The 14,562-nt window shown below is 42.2% G+C and overlaps 1 protein-coding gene across 1 annotated transcript in view; it reads left to right on the top strand.

The window, feature by feature from the left end:
* vstm2a (V-set and transmembrane domain containing 2A) overlaps window positions 1-14,556 on the top strand; it is an 82,012-nt gene extending 67,456 nt beyond the window's left edge. Inside the window, exon 5 of the mRNA XM_023395878.2 lies at window positions 14,344-14,556. Within this exon, the coding sequence (XP_023251646.1) occupies window positions 14,344-14,420 (77 nt within the window). The 3' untranslated portion in view covers window positions 14,421-14,556. The remainder of the gene's footprint in view (window positions 1-14,343) is intronic.
* The last annotated feature ends 6 nt before the right edge of the window (window positions 14,557-14,562 follow it).

Genomic DNA, 14,562 nt, shown 5'->3' with positions numbered 1-14,562 from the left:
CTGAGGAACAGCCAACGAGGGGAAGGTCAGAAGTTTTATAATCAGGAGGCCGAAGTGTTGCATTATCATTTGTGAGGCTTCCCAACAGTGGAGACTGCATGGTCAGACTGGGAAAGAACTTCAGCCATGGACTTATCTGTTGTTGGCCTGCACCCTGAATGACAGGCACACAGAGAGGACCAGCACAGAGACTGACAGGGCGGTAAAATCTTTAAAATCTTTATGGATGTTTTGACAGTCCACCAGCAGACTGATGTGGTGGCCCACTTGACACTTGGCAGACGACGGGGATTTGATGTGGTAGTTGCGATGGCCTCTGTGACTATGGTGGAGAGACCTCTAAGAGCTGAGAGGCATGAAGAGGGATTCAAAGGTTGCTCAGTTTCTGCTTGACAGGTTGGAAACATCAGCTTTGCCAATAGGTCGGTATTGTTTTGTCCCGTTTACTGTTTGTGATACCTAACCCCAACTGGTTAGTTAACAAGCAGGTACCGGTGTCACGTTTGTGTGCCCAGGTGCGTTAAATTACTTACTTACTTGTTGCTAAGATGTGTTGTATGTTGATGTTAGCTGTAGTAGCAGGAGAGTTGTGAGTATCACTGTCTGCAGGTGGTGAGCTGGCTTTGGGAAACTGCCTCGTCTATCATGTTATTTATCCGTACAACATGCAAAAGGTTTTACAGCCACAGAGACCTAAAACACAAGATTGTTGGTACAGTGGATTTATATGGTTGGATGCATAATTCAAAATGTTACACCAGGTAACTTTACCTTCTTTGTTAGCCTAGCTACAAACCTACAGTCCTCTCCTCTGTCACAGCAGTTTTGTAAAAACTAACCCTAACTAACTCTCTCTAGTTTTTATGGTGCAGATCTGTTTGGTGACGTTTTATATTATAAGGTTTGTTTTGCTTCAGCTATGAGAAAGAGTATCCACTTCCACACCATATATGATGCTCTGAATTCCACCACTGTGTCATTGCTTTGGCAATATGCGTCAATGAAGTTGAACAAAGCAGTTGGCAGTATCTGGCCTCTCATGAATCTGTAGTTCCGGAGGTGTGTTGTGTTGCGAGTGTAATGTACAGGCTCCGACTGGACAGGTGTTTTCCACCACACACACCAAGAATGTCTGTGATTATGTCATTCTTCTCTTTTTCTGTCTCAGTAACTCGTTAGAGCCATGTCATAGAAAATTGAGAAGCCAGACTGTGACAATCACCTTCACTGGCATGGTGGAGTGGTGTAGTAAACAACTCTGTGCTTCTGTTTTCGCTGGAATCAAGAGGATTGTGAGTCGCTCTTGCCTGGGTGTTGCCCGCGCTCTGTCCAAGGACATTTCATAAAGCTGAGCCTTTCTCAACTTTCCATGTGGTGTAGCTGAGTGCTGTTTGAGTCTGTCAAGCTGAGCGAGAGACACAATGAATAACAGGTGTTTATTTGTGTGTCTGAATGGCCCATAAGAGACAGTTGCATGTGTTAATAACATTATCCGACAGTAACCACAGAAATGTGAACAAATCCAGTGAGACTTTGGATTAGCCACTTACTGAAGTCTGCATTTATGAATGAAATAATATGCAAACAATCTTCAGTCTCAGTTATTAATGATCAGCAGCAGCAACCAAGGGGGAATGTCTAAATGTATTGGTACAAGCTGTCACCAGTTCAGATTATAATAAATCAAGAGATTCATTGCCAGAGTATCACAAGTAAAACAGATTTTATAGAACATTACAGAAAAAATGAATGGTGACCCTTTAATTTACATTATGTAGTAATTATTTGGTAATATGAAGAAATTTCAAAGAAATAACAGTCAAGTCAAATATTGGGTAATTACAGAGTAAAACTGAATCAGAATGAAGAGGGTTGGTCGGGAATTATATGGGAATAGGTTACCATTCATATCTATAGCATGAATACATTGTGAAGACAGGCTGTCAGCAGGTAATACCAAGTCTCATATTTAAACCACCAGTGTGTCAACAAAAGAAACGCAGCAGCCAGTTTCCTCCACATAGCCAACTTTCAGTGTCATGAACCTAATGTATTTCCACAGTCTTACCATTCAGTAAGCCAAGAGGAGTGGTGGCCACTGCAACAGTGGCGACTGCTGGAAACGTCACTGTAGTTAACCCACTTCTTCACTTTATACTCCTACTTAATAACTATATAATGAACAGCTGAAGGGTCACCAGATTAATATATATAATTTATATGAGAGAAAACGTGCACTAGACTGACTAAATGTCGACTAGGCTGTTCGTCACCACCTCTCAAAACATCCCATGCATTATGTGCATTTTGTGATCTGGCTCCCTCTGGTCCAGTTAACCCAGCCATCTACATCTCCTCGTTTCAGAAGAGGTAAATAATCATGATTAAAAGAAACCAACGTTGTCTGTGCTGTCAAAGTCAGACGCTTTGTGCACCCAACCACAAACACAAGGGATTGGTCGTCATAAACATGCTGCTTCATAAACCATCAATGCTGTAAAAAACTAAACCAACCATAATTTCTTAGACTGATCTGAGCAATTCAACTTAAAGCTGATAAAAACAGCATTCTCATACTAAACATAGGTCTCTGTAGAAATCGGCTGCTTATACAAGTTATATATGGCGTGGGTGCACTGAGTCAAATTGATGGCTGGGAGAAAATGTTGCACTTTTACATTGTCCAGATTTTCCTTTTTTATCTTTTGGACTTCAGCATAGGAAATCAGCTGCAGCAGCCGACACGCTACCCTCAGGTGTTTTAGTTTCAATGTAAATTTACTGTCATTAACTATTGGCAATATTTTAAATTCCCTTTAAAATTATTTTATAATTGCACTGCTCCTTCTCATCTATAAATGCCATTCATTTTCCCACTGGTCAGACAGTTCAAACACAAAGTCAGCCCTGCTCTGGGCTCAGATAGCCCTCTGCACCCTGAAGCAAAACACAGAAAGATATTACTTGCCACTGAATAGAGGTAAAAAGTTGAATAATCCCCGGGGCTGCAGAGTCGGAGATTATGAGGCAGCCAAATTATGCTGACAACTGTGTTGCAGTGAGTCCTCTGTGCGGTGTGTCTGACACTGATAAATGCCTCTCCATAGCTGCTCAGGCAGCCTTGGCCACCTTCTCTGAGCAGCAGAGAGGTGTTACAGCTGAGGGCGACAGAGTTCTATTACTCCTCCGCTCAGTCTGAGGCAGATGAGCAACAATAGGTAAATGGGCTGAGATGAAATTAAACCTGGGAGTGCAGATATTCTCCTTTTCCGCATTGCTGCATCTGTAAACAATGAGGCACTTTCCAGATGGGGGGAATGTGGCTGTGACTGGTGGAGCGGCTGCAGCAGCAGAGTGGTTGTTCACAGCTACTTCCCACCAGTGTGTCAGCTGTTGTTAGATCACAGCTCGGCCTCCATCGTTCCTGGCAGTGTTGTTCTCTCAAAGCTCAGAGGTGACCGTTGCAGAATGTGGAAAAAAAAAAAAAAGGAAAGAAAAATGTCCCCTAAGCCAGACTTGTCCCCCCACCCCTGAGGCCTGCCTGGTTCCCGCATGAAAGAAAAACAAATATGGACTCGGCTTGATTGCATAAGCAGTTCATCCAAACAAAAATCACTGACCTTGTTTTTAAGAATCACCATATTTTTTTATAGTGCCTCGACTGCGTATGTCTAAGGAAGATCACCAGTGAGTCATCACTAGACTTGGTGGTTAGGAGCAGCAGGACTGCTGTTCATGGTTGCATTCATGTTGCTCAAGTAGTCGCACGCAATGTCAATGTGTCACTTCGAGTTCATGTGGATGCTTCTGTTGGTCCTGCCTTACTCAGAGTGTGTGCTTGTAAATCTGTCTTACATCTGTGAGTGCACAGCAGGGAAAAAGCCCAGCTACAAGATCCAGTGAAGTCTCATGGTGGACGGTGGTCTTCATGTGAAATGAGAGTGAAACAGTGGCAGGAGGAGTGGAGGGAAACACAGGGACAGCTAGGGTTGCCACCTTCTATGTGAAGAAATGAGGAACAGTGCTTATGAGCCAAAATAACAGAAATATCAAGGGTAACACAAATATTGAAGCCTTATACTGATTTACAAATAGTTTTTTGATTGAGTTTCTGTGCACAACCAGCGCTGTTATAATTAACAGTGTGATTGATATGCATGGATCAACTCTGCAGCTGTTACCTGCAAAGAAAATGAGTCATTAGATTTTAGATCAGATTTGACTATTAAATACAAAGGATAATTTTATACTTTTTTCCTCAGCTAGAAATAAAAACAAGTGGATGGATCATTACCATAATCAATTTGTTGCTTATTGCCTTGTTACCTACAGTGTATTGGTTATTGTTTAGTATAGGCTACAGTTGGCAGTGAACAATGAGTGAAATAATGGACTATGTATATGAACGGCCGCTGGTCAGACTCAAACCCTGGCCACTGTGATTCGGACTGAGCCTTCATGGTATGTGTTTTTACCAGGTGAGCCACCGGAGCGCCGTACTGCTGTCTTCACCTTTAGAAGGCAGCGACACATGTATTTTCTCACAGCACACAGAGCTGGTCAGTTACTGCTCATTGATAAACGTCTCGGATCCACTTGTATGCTCTAACTGGTTGGGTGTTACTTGACATCACATTATTCACAGCATTTTGAGGACATAGTTTCTAAATGAAATGATGTGTGTCACATGTTTCCATAACTAATCTACATGACTCAAAATTAACCTGCAAAATAATCAGCATACCTGCATTTAGAAACTGGGTCCAATTTATACTCAATGCTGCTTTATACAAATGACTTTGTATATTTTAGCCCTTTATATAAAGAAGCCATTCTGTATACTGCAGCTGAACCTTTCTCAGAGAGTGTTTACATCATTTACATTTTCCATGCTAAAAAGGGCAGCTGCGACCGAAGCCCGCAAACGTTAAGGCCTCATTAAGAAATCGATTCCTGGCCGCTTCCTGGACTATTACACGGACAGACGAGACTGTCCTCCTTTTTAAAGTGCAGCAGGTTATTATGACCCATAGCTATGTTTTGTTGCTAGGCGACATCTAGTGGTCGTAGTAATGATGGGAGGAGCAAAGGGGAGAAGTGCGGTGGCGTAGTTTAAAGAGACCACGTCAGGAGGAGGAGGTGGTGGATGGATGAATGTGACACAGGAGAGCGGTGTTCCTATTATGTTGTTTCAGTTATTCATCAGAGTTCAACACTGTTATTATTGTAACCATGACAACAACGATCGTTTAATGTTGAGGAAGTATTATTTTAACCCAAATCACACAATCTTTTCCTCAACCTAACCAACCACCAAAGTAGGAATCAGAGGGTTGAAAAAAAACGGCCTATGGTTGTTCAGGTTGGAGGACTGGTCGCTGGTTGGGACAGACACACGGACCACTCTTCAGTTATAGTAGTAACACGTTTTACATTTACATTCCACCACTGTAACCCCATAGCAACAGCTAGAAACTGGATCTGGACAAAAGCTGAAAAATTTCAGAATCAGGATTTTTGTTTGAGGACAGATTCATATGAAAGTGAAATGTGTAAAACGGGCCCATAGTGGGCCCCCACATTCAGCCCTAATCAGCTGCAGGTTCCTCCTGTCAGTTACGGTTTGAAAAATGGCTGCAGTAATGTTTGCTAAAACAACACTGCTCTCAGCCTTCGTATCACACACCAGACTGTTATCACATTTAGTCTCTGCCACAGTTGAAGAGTCAAGCTACAAGGTAATGGCATCCAGTTGTATTTAACTAGTCAGTCAGCCAAAAACCCATCCAGTCATGACTCAGGCAGGCAGACAGTCAGCTAGAGAGAGTATCAGTCAACAAGCAAAACAGACGGCGAGTTTTATAACGGAGCCACCGGGCAAGTAAGGGAGCGAGTCGAAGAGACAGTCAGCTAGCCAGTCAGCCGGCCAGGGATCAGCAGCAATAGATGGAGCTGGCACTAAGCCAGTTTGAGCTCCCGGTGGAGGTGCTGTGGTGATTCACCTCCCTGCCGACCGCCTCGCTGGCCTAGAATCGATATTCCGCATCACCATTTCACCGAGCCAAAAACATTTTGGCAAAATGCATGAGTGTTGTGTTAGGTTAAGTAGGACAAAATGAAAAGTATTCAGTGTGGGTCTTTTTTCTCCCCGGCATGCACCAAGAAAGCCTGAAAAGGTCTCTACCCGGGCTCCGGCAGATGCTCTCGCTCATTATACCTACAGATAAAGCAGTCTGCGGCCCCTCTGTCTGCAGACTGTGGAGGAAAAGCAAAGTCTAAAAAGTGGCATCATGCACAATTCAATAATCCTGAGACATCGTATAAAAGTCAGATGTCTCCAAATCATTTCTCCCATGGAAACCTTTCTCTCTCTTCATTCAGCTTCCCCCTCTGTCACTGAATAGTCAGCTGGAAAATTCATCCCAAATGACTTGTAAAGACGTAGTGACCTTGTCAAGCCAACTATGACAGGAAAAGGGAAGAAATACTTTCATGGATAAATTAAATAATGCAATCACTGCCAGCATAAAGGCTGTTTTGTTTTGGGATCCAGCTGAATAGCATGACTCTGTGTTTTCATTTTTTTTTATTTCTTTGCTCAGCAATTAAAATGCATGGTCATGTACAAAAACAACAATAATTCACAAATGTTCTTCCTTTGTTGTTTTCTAAAAATAGCATGAGAGCAAAACACAGAAGGAACCCTTACCTTTAGTATGCTTCCTGGCAAGGTTAGTTTTGAAGTGGAAAAACAGCTCTCTCTCTCACACACACACACACACACACACACACACACACACACACACACACACACACACAAAATAGCTAAAAGAAAGTGTGTGATTTATATGTGAGAATAATAGTTTTAGACAGTGTTGCTTTCCAGTTGTATGATGTGAATGGCTTAGATATATTTTCAGTGCCAGGGATAGAACAAGTGGGAACGTTCTCACACCAGATGCATGCTAATAGGTAGAACAAGGTGAAACAAACAATGGCTGTGGTTGAATTAAAGAGTATTTCTGTTTTCTGAGGTCAGGGTGGAGACATTAAATAAAAGTCCAACAGGACGAGCAACCAGTTCTTAAAAGTTTATGTGGAAGAGAAAATTAAGGCAAGGCAGGTTTATTTGTGCAACAACTTTCAACAAGGAAATGCAAAGTGCTGAACACAAGGTGTGAAAAAGCAAAAACACAAGGGAGAGTAAAAAGACAAAAAATAATTTTAAAATGTAGAGGAGAGAAATCAGATAAAATAGAATAAGAGAAAAGCAGCAGCACTACAGTGCAGAAGGAGATGAATCAACAGTCCTGAATTTAATTGAATAAAAGGCAACAAACAAAAAATTAAAAAGCTAAATTTGTGTTTGTTTGTTCAAATGTGTGGAGCGTACAAGCTGAATGCTGCTTCTCCATGTGTTCCATGCCTTCAGAGGTTCGGGTTATTTGATGTGAGCTAGTGCGGTGTACTGATACTGTAGATGGTCAGTATTACCTGCAGTAGATCTGGACCAGCTGGAGCACCGGTGCAGAAGCTGAGCGATGTTCTGCTGTGGATGGGGTCAGCAGCAAATACGTCTTCTAGCCACTTTAAAGAAATGCCTGTAGAAAAAAAGCTAATATCATTTTAAGTGTACACTTTATGTTGAATATTTCCTCCACTTTATCTTGCTGTCAAACGGCCCTTTACTTTGGTAGTACATTTTGTGAACTGTTGAACTGTCGTTTTCCTTTAATGTTAGCGACTGAATTTAAGCACTGACTTTCAATCATTCTTCTTTGGCTACAAAACTTTTAAACTTAAAACTGAAAGTATTTCTGTTTTAGGGGAAGACCCTGGTGGCTCACCTGGTGGCTCACCTGGTGGCTCACCTGGTGGCGCACCTGTCAGGACATGTTTAGTCATAACTGCAGCGGCATGGGTTGAAATCCCTGACTTTCTTGTCTCCCTCTCACTCCAACTATCAAAATAAAGACAAAAAATAACTTAAAAACTGTTTCCTCCATCCATCGCATTTACATTTACAGATGAACCTTGACCTGTAATTCCTATAGTTGTGTGCAGTTGCGTCCCAACATTCCCAAGAGATCGCAACGTACAAACAAGTGGTTGCAAGAATATTTTGAATTTAGAGAAAAAGAAACAAGAATGTATATTTTCATTATAAAACTGTTTTAGTAACCACCAGAAATGACCAGAAATTTGCTGAATGGGTCCAACCCAGTAGTAGAGATCATGTGACAGACTGTCAGCTTGTTATCTCACTCAGCTTCAGTTATTACTTTGACTTTTATTGACAACATATCAGGCTTTGTCAGAGATGGAGATGAAAACAGAATTTTCACCGTCATCGTCGTGAGTCTGAAAACATTCATCTTTTCTATACTGGCTCTGATATTATGTTTGTGGAATTATGGGAAAAAGCAGTTGAATGCACTTTCATTTTAAATTATTCAGTACAAAGTTTTTTATATCTGACAGAACTGATTGAAAAAGCTGTGAAATAAGACCTGTATTCTCCTCTAAGTGAACTGCAGAACAATCTGATACAGAAGAGATATGACGGACTGAATGACTTGATGTTATCATGTCATTTGTCTGTCTGCAGGTAGACACTTTCATCTGAATGTAGAAAACAAAAACATCACTGACTGAGTTCGGTGAGTTTGACTACACTGGTTTGATGGTGAAGGTGATAACTGGTTTTAACTGGATTCCACAGCTGCTCTTCCTTCAGTTCTTTTTTACCTGATAAAATCAGAAACATGCACCTTCTTTTTACTGTTTGTGTTTTCTCAGACAGCAGAGCTGAAAAAATTACTTTGCAAAATGCCATATAAAACAATAGAAACCACAACAGCAGTGAATCAATAATGTATGAATGAAAACCTCCCTGCTGTGCTGCTGCAGTGGGTCTTGATCACCAGATTCTGGAGGAAGTGTCGTAATATTTAGGGTTGATTCGAAGGATTTTATGAGTGCATCTGGAAGATGTCAGAACTGACGCAGCTGTACAGCGGCCCATCGTTATGTTATAGAAGGGGGGGCGTTATCACCTGCCTCAGTGTCTTTTCTGCTGTATTTAGTTCTATCTTGAGGAAAATAGATGATTGGATTCTTTTTAAGTTCCTCCTTAGTAAAATGTTTCAGGAAAGGTTTATTATATATAAAATTCCACATTGCACCTTACACTGCTCACAGCTCTGCTGCCGTTGGATCAGGTGTAGGTCCAGCTGGTTCTCCTGCCTGCGTCTCAAAGTGTCTTTGAGCAATACACTCGACCCTATATTTGTTCCCAATTAGTGTGTGAACTTGTACAAATAGATGTCTATTTACTCATATCAACACTACTGAAATATTTTGGTGTAAAAGAAGAATTCAGAATTTTAAACAATCAAATGAACCAAGTTTTGCTTCGTTTGAGTGAAGTGTCAGTGAATATAGTCAAAGGATAAGACTAGCATCATTATATGTGAGCAAAAACAGACCACATTCAACAATGCGTTCCCAGAGGTGCACCATCAGGAGAGGCAAACAGGGCAATTGCTTTGGGCCCCCAAAGGCAAAGGGTCCCCTGATAGCCCCTCATATTGACAACTATAAAGCCCCTTAAACCTCCCATACAGACACTGTGCAGTGCCCTGCTGCTGCCCTGAAACCTCCCTAAGTGGGTCCTGATGCTGTGTGCTGTAGCGTCTACCAATTGCCTGCATGTGGGGTGTTTAGGGGACATGTGTAAATTGTAGCGTCTGCCACTAGTCTGCACATGAGGCGTTTATGGGACATCTGTAAATTGCAGTGAATACCAATAGTCTTCATGTGAGCTGTTTAGGGAGCATCTGTAAATTGTAACGTCTACCAATAACCTGCATGTGAGGTGTTCAGGGGACATCTGTAAATTGTAGCATTTCCCACCAGTCTGCATGTTGGAGGGTTCTGCGATGGGCTTCTTTTCCTGGAGCCCCCTGAGTCTGTGTATTACTGAGTATCTCAATACTGAAGGACTGTCCATCATGTCTGGCACTCAGCACTAAGTCTGTTGGATCTTACTGGGGACAAAGGGACATACATCTATTAAAACCTAACACGTTACACACATAGTTTCTTATAAAAGGGTTTCAAATTTATTAAATCAGCTGGTCACTGTGGATTAATCCAAACTTGGTTCTTTAGTGAATATTTGGGGCAGCAGGGCGGGATAGTTGCATGTGGGATTGAGTCAAAATAAACTACCGTGTGTGTGTTTGTGTTCGTGGTAATGAAGGAACATGTCGCCCAATGCAACAGTGTGACTCACTGATGTGTTTTTAATAGTCTTTGGACAGCAATACAGTTCTATGGCTCAGAGGAATAAGATATATGAGGCTGTGGATATGCACACAGTAGTACTTGTTAGGAGGGTATTGGGATTTGATGACAATATTAAAATATGTAATATCACCAGCCTTATCTCTAAAGCATGAACTCATAAAGTTACTACCATTACCTTTCATACATAGCAATCTTTCAACACATTACAGGAGGGAGTGATGAATGTGCCAGCATCAATTTAATGTGAGTCCATCTGTGCAGGTATTGCAATTTCTTTATCATAGAACCTGCTGTGGGATTTCAGCCCATGGCTAACAGCGCATGTTAGCACTCCACCTGAACACAGTGTGCCAATAAACTGCCTAAATCTGGGATCATGCTCAAGAAACCAGTAAGAATAAATGTAAAATGTACACACACAGTGACACAGAGAAAATATTTGCTCATCTGCAGTTTAGCAAACACATTATTTGATGAAATTCACTCAGATTCTGAAGCAATTCCGTGCTTTGCCTCTGGTTCGTGAGAAAGCTTCTCTGATGCAATCTACAAAAACAGTGACGTACGCAGTAAGTGAATAAACACAGTCAGTGTTCATACTGTGAATAACAAATTTTAGCAACCATACTTTTCATAAGCAGGCACTGATTGTCTGATATTGGTGTGTTTTGTGTACGGTAGTTATAAAAGAAAGGAATCAATTCTCGTACCTGTCCAACGCTGCTGCTGAACACTGAAGCCACAGCTGGTTAACAGAGCACAAACTGAGCCAGCAAAATAATCCAAACCTGCCTCTTTGACATGATCGGTGGTATTGGGCTTGGGCGACATCTAAAATTGAACATCTGGATACATTGGATCTGGATATATTGGTATTTTATGTTTCACGTATAAACAATGCTGCCGCTAAACAGCAGTTCAAAGTTTTGTCACATGCCAAGGTACAATAATTTAGATTTTGCGGTTCACTAGAAAAATCTGCTGATGTGAACCATGCCTCACTAAAATCAGATCTCAGGAGACTTAATATCAAGACTTGTTGATTTAGGTGACGTTTGGAAGGGCTGCAAAGTGATTTTAAAGAGTTTAAATATTCATAAGTCCACAGTCAGACAAACTGTCTATGAATGGAGGTGATTTAGTTTTGTGGCACCCAGCTATGATGACTTCAAACACACGAGGCAGAATGATCAGTAATGTAACAAAGACGCTCAGAGTAAAACCTAAAGGCTTAAAGGAATCATTTCTATCATACACAGATCATGAAGCAGGACTGCATGGAGCATCATGTCCTGCCACGACCACCCCGCAATGAGGCCGCTGCTCTCCAAAATACATCACCACTGCACCTGAAGTTTGTCAAAGAGCAGCTTGACTCCACAGCACTACTGGGAAAATGTTTTATGGACTGATGAGACAAATGTTTAATTGTTTGGGAAGAACATGAAAATCAGCCCTGAGGTGAAGTAGGGTGGAGAGAGCATCATGATGTTGGGCTTTGCTGCCTCTGGGCCTGGACAGCTCGAGGGGAAAATGAATTCTCTGTATGGTCCATGGTTCCTCCTGAACATCGAGCCGGTCTGAGCAGCTCCCAGAACAGCTGGTTTCAGGTTATCAATGCCAAATGAGGTTAAATGGGTTATGAAATCCAAGGCGTCACTTATTCAGTGTTTGATGGGTAAAGACACAAATCTTATAATTGTGTGTGTTTGTGTGATATTAGCTTAGGGGCACTCTAGCTGTGACTCTAGGCTCTAGACGATGTGGTCTTTGAGCTGCCGTAGACCGGGAATAGATAGATAGAAATAGATGGTCTGGCCTATGGAGGATTTTCGCTGTGTGTCACCAGCTGTGCCCGTCCTTACTGTTGCATCGCAAAATGTGGCTCCTGTCTCCTAGCAACCTTGACAACACGTAACTTTTAAGGCCTTTGGGTTTAACAGTTTTACCATTAGCTGTTGAAATGAGTTGAAACACAATATTTACATTTTAAAGTACAATCCTCAGGATCTCTGTTGGTGATATTTCATTTCATTACTGACGTGCAATGAATCTTGGGATAGGTTGGAAAAGAAAGATGCAATTTCAAGGAGCCCTTGAAATGGGACTAGGCTATCCCATTTCAAAGGCTCCTTGAAATTGCAATCAGTCTTCAAATGCAGGCTTTGAAGGATGCAGCCCCTGGATTGGGATACAGTTTATGTTTGTCTACATTTGTGACTTAAATGAAGATCAGATCATATTTTATAACCGATCAATGCAGAAAACCAGGTGAAAGGCTTGAACAGGGTTCACACTCCGTCTTGCCGCCGTATGTACGGTGCAGGGAGTAAAACTGGCCGTAGAAACACAATAACAAAGCAGTCTAGATGACTTCCAGTGAACCCAGATACAGATTTTATGTGTGGAAAACAGACACAGATGGTGGCTTTGCATTACACCCCGGCTACATGGAGACACATGATGCGACTTCATGACAAAATGGAGCAGCATGTTCCAAATGGCAAAAAATTGCTTGGCAACTGCTTAGAGTCTCACACGTTCCTGGGAACCCAGGAAAACCTGCCTGGTGTTTGTCTTCTGAGGCCGTGTGGGACAAGGACACATCCTCCATCCCCAATGTTACATCTTTGACTTTGGTTTTACCGTCACCAAGCAGATTATTGTGAAAAGCTTGATATTAGTGGATTAGTGCAGGTTTTTGTTGCACATTTTTCTGTACTGTCTCCACATTTATGCTCCGCTCTGACTCTTAGCTGGAGGCTGATTAATTATTCTCTGTGTGAAGGATGTTTTGGCCCAGAGTGATTGCTGCTCCTCTGTGGCACTCCTGTTCTGTAGATCACCTCAAGCTTAAATGAGATGTGGTGGGGGAGGGATGAAGGGTCAAAGCCCTCCGTGTCTGTCCTCCATCCCTCCATCCCTCCCTCCCTCCTTTTTTTTTTTTTTTTTACCATTCCTCCCCAAATCCCCAGCAGCACAGACAATCCGGAGCTGGGCCGCGAGGAACAAAGCGTTCCCCCGGACGCTCTCCGTCTCAGAACTGCATCTCGCTGTCTGACACAGGAATCTAGTAAAAGTCAATATGATTTAGAGAATATTTCACTTTTTATTTCCCAAGCACTGGCTTGTTTTCACAGCATTACAACTTCATACTTCTCTTGCTTCTCACTTCTCTCCTCTTTCACTCCGTCTTTCTTTCTTCTTTATCTAAGCACTTTCTGCTGATGGAGAAGAAACTAGTTTTTTTTCTGGTACATAGAGCTCTGCTGCGTAGGATTGTACAGTTGTCATCTGTTTCTTTGCTCTCATCATATCAGGTTCAATGCCCTCTAGGCGCAGGTGAATCAAACAATGGGCTGAGGAGGCTGTGTTCTAGTTTGCAGTTGCTAGTGGTGTCAGATGCTCAGTAAACAGTCCGAGCCGCCTGCGGTGATGATAGCAGCTTGTCAGGGCCAAGACGGCGGCGGTAGCTGCCCATGTAAATCCTCTTCAGAACAGTTCAGAGGCTGTTTACTTTACACTTGCAGTTTTCTGTGGCTGTCTTGTAAAGTTGGTGGCATCCGTGTATGAGTATGTAAGTTTGAATAAACAAACGTCCAATCATCGATCGAATCGTCGACCGACCCTGACTGTCCACAGTGGTATCAGGCTGCAGTGTGGTCTGATGGTGCACGTCCATGTGAACACAGGTGATTGTTCCTAAGCAACACACTTCACTCGAACTTCTACCTTCAAACACACTGGAAGATCTGGATAATGACGACCAAGAGAAAAGGAAAATTTATTTGACTGATAAAGAAATAATAGCATTGATCATAACACCCACAGTATTTTGAAAGACTGTGTTTGCATAAAATCTGAGCACAACCACCACCTGCAGGTGCCGATGCTGCAGCTGAGGGCGGGCTTCACACCTCTGGCTAATATAACACTAGTAAAAAACACTAAAAGTTGTTTTTCTCTGTTGAGAATTTTTTTCTTCCATTCATTACTTTCAGTGGTTTAACCCTGTGTTCCTTCTCTTCACAGGTACAAGAATATCATCCAGCTATGGACTGGCTGTCCTGCTCCTGGCGTGTGGTTTGGTGAGGGATGCCTTGTTATAATTTGAAGAACTGACATGATTTGCTCCCAGATCTCTCTCTCTCTCTATCTTTCTCTCTCTCGCTCGCTCTCTCTCTCTTTCTCTCCCTCTCTCTGTTTACTCCCAAAGTGAACGAGAAAATTGCCTGTTTTATCCCCCCCCCC

The sequence above is a fragment of the Seriola lalandi genome, unplaced genomic scaffold, assembly GCF_002814215.2.
Source record: "Seriola lalandi dorsalis isolate HSWRI2012SDOR001 ecotype SW California unplaced genomic scaffold, Sedor1 jcf7180002054970, whole genome shotgun sequence".
NCBI classification, from domain to species: domain Eukaryota; kingdom Metazoa; phylum Chordata; class Actinopteri; order Carangiformes; family Carangidae; genus Seriola; species Seriola lalandi.
The sequence above is the reverse complement of the archived record's forward strand: the minus strand, read 5'-3'. Positions and strand labels throughout refer to the sequence as shown.